General features: G+C 49.7%; 1 protein-coding gene across 1 annotated transcript; it reads left to right on the top strand.

Annotated features, from left to right (window-relative positions):
- Positions 1 to 283: 283 nt before the first annotated feature.
- UCMA (upper zone of growth plate and cartilage matrix associated) lies at positions 284 to 8,631 on the top strand. The gene is made up of 5 exons (XM_047067026.1): positions 284 to 341; positions 685 to 750; positions 840 to 935; positions 4,518 to 4,616; positions 8,534 to 8,631. Exons 1-5 carry the CDS (start codon positions 284 to 286, stop codon positions 8,629 to 8,631), a joined length of 417 nt encoding a protein of 138 aa, XP_046922982.1.
- Positions 8,632 to 9,128: the final 497 nt, after the last annotated feature.

Raw genomic sequence — 9,128 nt, 5'->3', positions numbered from 1 at the left:
AAGGCCTCTTCAAAACTGTCTCGGCCGGGGCCCCAACGACAGGCTCTGCTTCAGTGGAGGTTTGCAGGACGCCAAAAACATCTCCAGTGCTCCAGGAGGAGCAGCCAATGGAAGCTGTGGCTGAGACCCCTCCCACTCCCCACCATGGGCATCCGGGTCTCCTGCCTCCCTCCCCCCTGGCATGCCTGGCACAGAAGTGAGGACCTGGCGGCTGGCTTCAGGGTCTGCAGAACCCTCTCCGTCTGCCTTGTGGTTCCCAAACGGAGCCTCAGCCCATCCAAAGATGGCCTGGAGACAGCTGCTTCTCGCCTGCTGTCTCTCAGCTGCTGTGCTCCTCACTAGTGAGTATGGGGAGACTCCAGGTTGCGCTGGTGTTAGGTGAGGCTGCTCAGGTGGCCCAGGTGGAAAGGGGGTGCTTACTGTGCAGATGACTGTGTCTGGTGTGTGTGTGTGTGTGTGTGTGTGTGTGTGTGTGTGTGTGTGTGTGTATAACAATAGAACACAGAGAAAATAGCTTGCCTGCCGGTTTCCTGGGGAGACTGCTCTATGGCTGGTATGTGAGGGACCTGGGACCCCACCCTGGGGCCGGGCAAGACACAGTGCCTAGGAAGGACTGTCCCAGCCCAGCTCAGGGTGAAGGTTCCCCTTGGGGTGCTGCAGCCCTCATGCTGTGCTCTCCCACAGCGCTGCAGGAGGGCGCTGGTGCATCGGTGGGCACCCAGCAGGAGGCAGGACAAGACGTTCGGGAAGGTGAGTGCAAGGGCCACCCCGGGGTGCAGGGCTACTGAGGTGCCCTGGTGAGCCCACGCCGCTCGTGACCGGCCTCTCTCGAGTTTCAGATGTAGAACAGAAGATCTTCATGCAGGAATCAGATGCTTCAAATTTCCTCAAGAGGCGCGGCAAGCGGTCCCCAAAATCTCAAGATGAGGTCAACGGTAAGGATGCTGGAGGCCTGCCTTCTGCTCCCCCCTCCCGTTCTTTCTGTCCCAGTGGGCTGGGCTGTGGGGCAGCAAGGGACCCAGGAGGGCTCAAACTGGGCCATTGGGTATCAAAGTGACAGCAGCTCTGAATTAGAAATTACACGTCCTCGATGGCAGGTCACGTCTTCAACTACACCGTCAGGGTAGGGAACAGAAAGGACAGTGCCACATCAAATGCACTTAATAGAGCTGAGATGCATCCCAATTTTGGAGAAGTTTAAAATGTTAAGGAGAAATACGTTCTAGTCAAGAGGAAACGTGGTATCTCAGTGTGTGCTTTTTGGCCTATAGAACAGTGCCTCGCATGCGAGAGCAACAGCATTGCAAGGAGAGGGCACCTGGGAATAGGGGCTGGGACTCTGGGTCTGGTGACAGCTGTGCTAAGTGGCCTTGGCCACTTCCTCCCCTCTGGGCCTATGTTTCCTTATTTATAAGCCCCTGAAATTGTGGTACTCAGCTGGCAGTGTTTTGTTTTTTTAAAATTTTGTATCTAATACATTTGAAAGGCTTTTGAGCTTGGAATGTGTCTCCTCAGTCTGAAGTAGGTCCTGGTGTCCCCTGCCTGGCAGGGACCCTCATTTCCATGACCTGCTGACCCTTGAAGGCATTTGAGTTTCCTGCCCTTGAACCAGATTCTTCCAAGGACTCTGAGCTCTGTCTCCAAGTCTATGGCTTGATCATTACTTGTGTGTCTGAATAAACTCTTTGTTTCCCTCAGCACACTCAGCAAGGTAACTTGCTCGGTAAAAATAACAGGACTGTTTTCAAATAATGAAAATGCTTGGAGATGAAATTCCTCCCCCCCCCCACAACTGAGTAAATATTAGCCACACTGGGAAAACCTCCAGGCCTCCTACAACTTGAGATTTAGAAGTTAACAAATGTCAAGAAACACTGAAAGGGCTGTGATGGATGGAGCCCGGGCAGTTCTTGATGGAAATCAGAGAAGCAACGTCCTGGCAAATTTTTAGCAGGGAGCAGGAGTGAATTCAGGACAGGATAATAGTTTCCATCCTCATCAGCTGGTTCAGAACCACAAAGGGCATGGGAAGTCAGAGGCCCCTCACCCCAAACAGAAGCTCTGTGCATCGGTCGTGGGGGGTCCAGGACAGGCTGAACACGCAAGGTGCCCCTGAGCTCACCTGCTGTCACTTGGCCAACTCCGTGCACGGGAGAGCCCGAACATGTCTCAGGGTGGGTAAAAGGCATGTGACACTGATAGACTGGAATTCGGAACCAGGAAAAAGGCATCTGACATCGCGAAGCTTCTGGGGAAAGACGCAGGGTCCTTTTAGCATGAGGAGGAACTAATCCCTTCCTAAGAAGGGACACCCACAATGCACCGGATGCGGTGTCGACGTGGCACTCTGTCCCAAATGTTGTTGGCCATTGCTGAGTCAGAGGTCTCATCTGTGGCGGCTCCAAAAAGGCAATGTGGGAAGACGATTTCTTTTTTGAAGTACATAGGAATGGCAAATGCTTCTTTAGGATTGGTGATGTCTCCTTAAGGCCTTGCTTCCGAGACTCCAAACCCCTTCCTTCCCATCCTCAGTGGCTTTCTGGTACCTGGAGCACACTGGGGCTCAAGGTGGGTCAAAAGGAAGATGGTGCCATGACAGGTATGTTCTGGGCCAAGGTGTGGAGTGTGGGTACCTGGGGCTCTGGCTTGTCCCAAGCTGTACCCCGACCAACTGTATGACTTCGATTAGGTCACTGTACCTCTGTGAGCCTCAATTCCCTCCTAAGAATTGTATGAATGTTGGGCAAGGGTCAGGGGAGGCTTGGGAAAGGAAATTCCTTCCACCAGGCTCAAGAGTCCCACAATTATGTGGATAAAGGCACAAGTGTGGGGAAAACATGGGATTTACCCAAGGAAATCTGCATGGAGATCAAGTCATAGTTAACTGGATTTTTAATCTGAGTTCAACGATAATAATATAATATAGTGTAATATATTATAAATAACTACAGCATGTTAGTCCCCCCTCTTTGATGTGATCGTGCCAGAGGGGTGTGAGGTGTCCTTCAGGGTCCAGTGCTTCCTGCACCAGACACGGCCTTCCTGATGTTGTGGATTTGTCCAGTTGAAGCCCAGTTAAATTTTTTTTTAATGTTTATTTTTGAGAGAGAAGCACAGAGTGTGAGCAGGGGAAGGACAGAGACAGAGGGAGACACAGAATCCGAAGCAGGCTCCAGGTTCTGAGCTGTCAGCACAGAGCCCAAAGTGGGGCTCGGACTCCCGGACTGCGAAATCATGACCTGAACTGAAGTCAGACGCTTAACTGACAGAGCCCCCCAGGTGCCCCAAGTTGAAGCCCAGTTAAAAGAAATATCTTGATACTAAGAGAGCTCTCGATAACTTCCTCCAGACAACCAGAGTCCTCACACCAAAGCGGTCAAGGTTTAAGGGTAGAAGTGGATGAACCTGGAAACTATTTTACACCTAAAAATCTATAATCTTGAATGGTTTTTTCAGGCTTCTTTCAAGTGTGAAGTGTGGTGAGGTGTGATGTGCTAGTTCATGTGGGGATTCCCACCGGGGCTCAAGGGGCTACTGGTGTAGCAGCCGCATAGAAGTGGACCTCCAATGTTATCATGTAGAACTAAGAGTTCTCTGGCTTCCAGCAGAGCAAGAGAGGCCCAAGAAGGAAGCCACATTCCATCATGGTATGCCACCTCCAGTTCAGTAGAAGAGTCATTAAGGCCAACCCACACAAAGGGAGGGAATTGCCTAAGGAAATGGATAGCAAGGATCATCTAAGATTTCCCTAACTCATGCCATGATCGTGCCCTGTGTATGCTTCTATCACAGCAACCACTAGGCATGACTTAAAAAAAGATTTTTTTTTAATCTTTTATTCATTTTTTGAGACAGACACAGAGCGTGAGCAGGGAAGGGACAGAGAGAGGGACACAGAATCCCAAGCAGGCTCCACCTGTCAGTGCAGAACCTGATGTGGGGCTCAAACTCATGAACCGTGAGATGATGACCTGAGCTGTAGTCGAACACTGAATGGACTGAGCTACCCAGGTGACCTTGGGCATCCACTTATTGTTATTTCTTTCTCCTTATCTGAACTACTGGCCCCTAAAGTTGAGGGACACAACCTTTTTTACTTGCCTTTTTAATCTCAGTGCCTAACACATTTTGGCTGTGACAGGTGCTCAAAGATGTTGAGTGGATTTGAAGGTATGAATGTGAAATTGACTTTAAGTTGATGACTCCCTCCTGATTTTTGATCACAGGATTCCTAGTTTCTAACTGGCCCAGGACACTTGGATGCACCATTAATTTTATGAGTGATTGCTTTTCTCACTTGCAGAATGGCATGGTTGGAGAGGGTGAGTTCCTGGGTCCCTCAAGTTTTAAAGTTTGCGCCAGGAGTCAACCATCTTAGCGAAACCGCCATCCTTCTCCCTCTCAAACAACCCCTCCCAACCAGGTTAAGTTTCTCAGGCAAAACAATTAGTGTTCCCCTAAATGCGTGCGGCTGCCCCCATTCTTGGAGGCAACTCTCGCCTCTTGCCCTTTCCCAGCGGAGAACAGGCAGAAGCTACGGGCCAATGAGCTTCGGAGAGAGTACTACGAGGAACAAAGGAACGAGTTTGAGAACTTCGTGGAGGAGCAAAATGATGGTAAGAGCTCTTCAGCCAGGGTCGTTGGGGAAGTGGGCCTTTGTGGGAAAATCAAAAGTTGCCTCCATGTCTCCCTCAATTTAAATGTTAATTTATTTTATTTTGAGAGAGAGTGCACAGGCAGGGGAGGGGCAGAGAGGGAGAATCCCAAGCAGGCTCTGTGCCTTCAGCACAGAGCTCGACCCAGGGCTTAATCTCACGAACTGTGAGCTGAATACAAGAGTCAGACGCTTAACTGACTGAGCCACGCAGGCGCCCCATCCCTAAATTTTAATTAGAGGAGGGAGGGAAGAGAGGCTCTTTCAGTTCACATCTTTGGGAGTCTTGAAGGAAGAAAGGCACAGACATGGCTGTAGACCTTGAGAAGGCGAGGAGAGGATACAACACGTAGGTTTCCACTGGCTCAGGGAATGTTCAGCTGATTCTATTTTCTACTCTTACGTGGGAATCACTGTGTTCTCTTAGCGGCTACACCTAGTGGCTTAGCTCGGGTACACGTGGGTTATACCTTTCAAGTACCTTGGATTCACATCAATACAACAGCTCTAGGAACTACTCATTCTGGAAAACCAAGCCCTTCATTTACCTATTCACTCTGATCAGCATTTTATTTGATGGCTGTAAGCAAACCAGGAAACCTGACCTCAGAAAGCAACTCACCCATCGTGTTGGACACACCATACATTTTGTGTTCTGCTTGTGTCCTATGCAGTTGCTGTTCATATCTTTTCTAGGCTTTGGCCTTTGCCTCAGTCTCTTCTTATCAGGCAATCGGCATACTTTATTCCCTCCATTAGCCCTCGGGCAGATGGGACTCCTACCTCCCTCAGGAAATGTTGATTTCATCAAGGCCTCCATGGAGGCAGCTGGGTATGGGCATGGGCAGAAGGAGGTTCTGTCTTTGAATCAGTCTCCCATGGGGTGGGATTTGACTTTGCATCTATTAAGCGTACTCAAGTGGTACCCGGAGCAAAAATGTGTAGGAACATTTAATAGGCCTGACTGGCTGGCCAGAGTGTGTCGGTTTGAGTCTTTCCTCAATCATTAAGATGGAAATGCTCCTGATGCACTTGAGCTTGGACACAAGGCCCCAGGTTAGATGACCTTTGCTAGAGAAAGTCAGTGATTTCAGTTCTGAAGTTGTGGTCCTCCTGGCTTGTATGCTCTAGTGGATTTGCCCTTTTATGGCATCTCTTAGGAAAAGGATACAATCAACAGGTACCTGAGGGCTGCAGGCCATGCCCACTGCCTCGCAGGTGGCCCCTGAGGTATTGGGCTTGGATTCTGCCAAATCAAGCTTTCCTGGTAACATCAAGACCAAATTCAGGCTGTCTCGACTCAGAGGGAAATATTTCTGTTGGATATGTGTTTACCTTGGTGAACAGTTGGGAGAGGCATTTAAAAAATGAGCATATGGCCTGCAAAATTCCTTCAGTTTTTTGTTTTGTTTTTTTAGCACTTTATTTTGTACATTTTTAATGTTTCAGGTCCAAATCCCTCACATCTGGGTGGAGAACACTCACTGTTTTCCCTTTCACGATGAGTTAGGGTGAGGGGCCAGGCACTCCGGGATGACAAGTCCTCTACTAAAGGCAGAGGAGACAGTGATCAGGGGCCTCAGGCCTATGGGGACTGTAGTGACGGAGCTGTGATTACTGGCGGAGCACTTGCTCTGTTGGGCACTGTTCTGAACCCTCCAACCCTGACAACCAGCCTCTCAGGCCTTAATAATTTGTTTTTTAGTTTTAAACACTCAGGCTTAGAAAGGATCCCTAAATATCCAAGGTGCCATAGCTAGTCAGGGATTTGAACCAAGGTGTTTTGCCAGCAAAGCAACGTTCTTATAAATGAAGGAGGATCACGTGCAGAGAGGTCTCGAGGACTCACTTTGATCTAGGAATTGGCCCGTGTGGACAGATGGAGTGAGGAGAGAAAAGAGAGCACCCCCACCCCCCAAACCCAGGAGAGGTCTTCTCAGAGCTTGATAAAGGAAGGAGGCAAGGAGGTGAAGCGGGCCCAGCCTGCCTGAGAGTGAGTGGGTGAGCGTCGCAGGAAGTGAAACTCATTTCTGTTTTCCTCCTCTTCCCTTGCTTCTGCCCCAGAGCACCGCGTCCTGCGTGGGGGCTGGGCTGGTAAGACCTCTACCCTGGGGGGGGGGGGGCGGCGTTCCAAGCCCTACACTCTCCTCAGTCAGGACCTTAGTTTTTCAGTTGGCTATCTTGATGTGACAGCGTCACCTGTCTCAGAATAACTGCCAGTTGAGGTTTACCCCCCACCCCTTAAAAGCAAATGCTGAGGGGGGCGCCTGGGTGGCTCAGTCGGTTGGGCGTCCGACTTCGGCTCAGGTCATGATCTCGCAGTTCGTGGGTTCAAGCCCCGCGTCGGGCTCTGTGCTGACAGCTTGGAGCCTGGAGCCTGCTTCGGATTCAGTGTCTCCCTCTCTCTCTGCCCCTCCCCCGTTCATGCTCTGTCTCAAAAATAAATAAACGTTAAAAAAAAAAAAAAAGCAACTGCTGAGGAACTACTATGGGTAAAGGAAAGGACTTGGATTTTCAAAGCAGGAAGTTTAGGCAGGTGGTCTGCGAGCGATTTCTGGACCAGAGTGACCTTCCTGAGAGGCTGAGAACCCCATCTCCAAGGCCCATCAGTGCATCTAAGACACTGGACCTGTTCTGTTGTGGTGCCTGGCTGCACCTCTACTCGAAACCACCATCTTTACAAGGCAAAGATGCCTCTGAGTTCTGCCTCTGAAAGTGCCAGAGTAAACAGTGTGCTGAGCCCCTACTTCTAAGGTCTGCGTGGCAGCACAGATCTGCTTCCACCTTCAAAGCCAGAAGCCTGGGTCAGGCCATCTGGAGTTGGCTGTGTGACACCTGACTTGGCTGAAGACGCTCAGCCACATGTGGTTCCCTGCACAGAAGGCACATTGTTTGGGTCTTTGGGTCTTCACCAGGGAGGCCTTCCCTCTGTCGAAGTGTAATGGGGTGAGAAGAGTTTGGCACGACCTGGAGAAAAAAACAACTTTTATGCCAAAATCACGCCCTCAAGAGCCTTTTACTTTGAAAAGTTTCATTCATACGGAAAAGTATATATATTTCTTGGTTACCCCCACGTAACCATCACCCAGAATTAACAATGATCAAATTTCCCCACACTTTGCTTCATCCATGCCCTTTTCTGGTTGGTTTTTAAAACATAATGTTGGGGGCACCTGGCTGGCTCGGTCAGTTAAGTGTCAGACTCTTGATCTCGGCTCAGGTCATGATCTTTCGGTTTTGTGAGTTCGAGCCCCACATCGGGCTCTGCGCTGACAGTGTGGAGCCTGCTTAGGATTCTGTCTCCCACTCTACCGCACTCCTGTTTGCTATCTCTCTCTCAAAATAAATAAACTTAAAAAGCAAAATTAAAAAAAAAAACAAAAACACAACACATTAAGTTTTAAAGCCTGATGAAAAAATTCCTTATAATGCCATTGCTTGAAGTTGACAATCATTGCCTTCCATGATTTTTTTCGAGCATAAAGCCCATCATCTCTTTGCATTATTCCTGGGTTATCTTTGTACTTTGTTTCTTACTTGTTATTTCTTTGAGCCAATTTCTGGTGAAGGCCGTGCCCCCTTGGTGATTATGTACGGGAAGGGGCACTGAACCAACACATAGACCTTGACGGGCTCTCCTGGCCTCCAGCTCTTTCACCTGCCTGGGCTTGGCTCTCACCTTCACCAGTGAGGCTTTTGGACTCACTGTTCCCTCACGTCTTTCACTTCAGATCTTCTGTCACCAGTGCACCCAGGCACAGTTTGTTCAGGTCACCACAGGGTAGGCAGTTTGGATTGATGGCTGATAAGAGCTTGGTGGCTCTCCCCAGGTCAGAGTGCTCTCCGTACTAACATGACGACCTCACCTCTGTTCCCCAGAACAGGAAGAGAGAAGCCGGGAAGCTATTGAGCAATGGCGCCAGTGGCATTACGACGGCCTGCATCCATCATATCTCTATAACCGCCACCACATCTGACCTCATTTTGACAGAGCAGGAAGATGGAGCTTAAAACTCACAAACCTACCCCAGGTGTCTGACCAACACCTCCACACCAGCAGGCTCCTTCACAGGGTCTCAACTGGGGGGGCTCCTGGGGGGGGGGGGCTGCCGTGGTAAACACACAGGCCTTTTGTTCTGATGCTTTAAGATGCCCTGGCTTTTGCTTCTTTGCAGATGATTTTCTGAGGTGAGCAAACACCTGCGGGGCCTCCTGGCACCAAACCTTCAGTGACGTCCCCTTATTTAGCCATTGTTCCCACAGTTAAGACTCCTGTCCTGTAGAACAATGAGAAGGGTCGCAATAAAGACGACAGATGACGTGTTCGCTTAAGGCTTAGAAATAAAATTGCTGAGTCAACACTGTATCATCTTGTAAAACCTCACACGGAGCCGAGTGACACATGTCCCCCTCAATGACTTGGGCTTTTGAAAGCCCGATCTCCAGGAGTGCTGCTCGCTAGTTTCTTGTCTCG

The sequence above is a fragment of the Lynx rufus genome, unplaced genomic scaffold (assembly GCF_022079265.1).
Source record: "Lynx rufus isolate CCGP_SWC_20201006 ecotype Redwood Valley unplaced genomic scaffold, mLynRuf1.p SCAF_7, whole genome shotgun sequence".
Classification (NCBI taxonomy): domain Eukaryota; kingdom Metazoa; phylum Chordata; class Mammalia; order Carnivora; family Felidae; genus Lynx; species Lynx rufus.
This window is presented reverse-complemented; position numbering and strand designations above follow the sequence as displayed.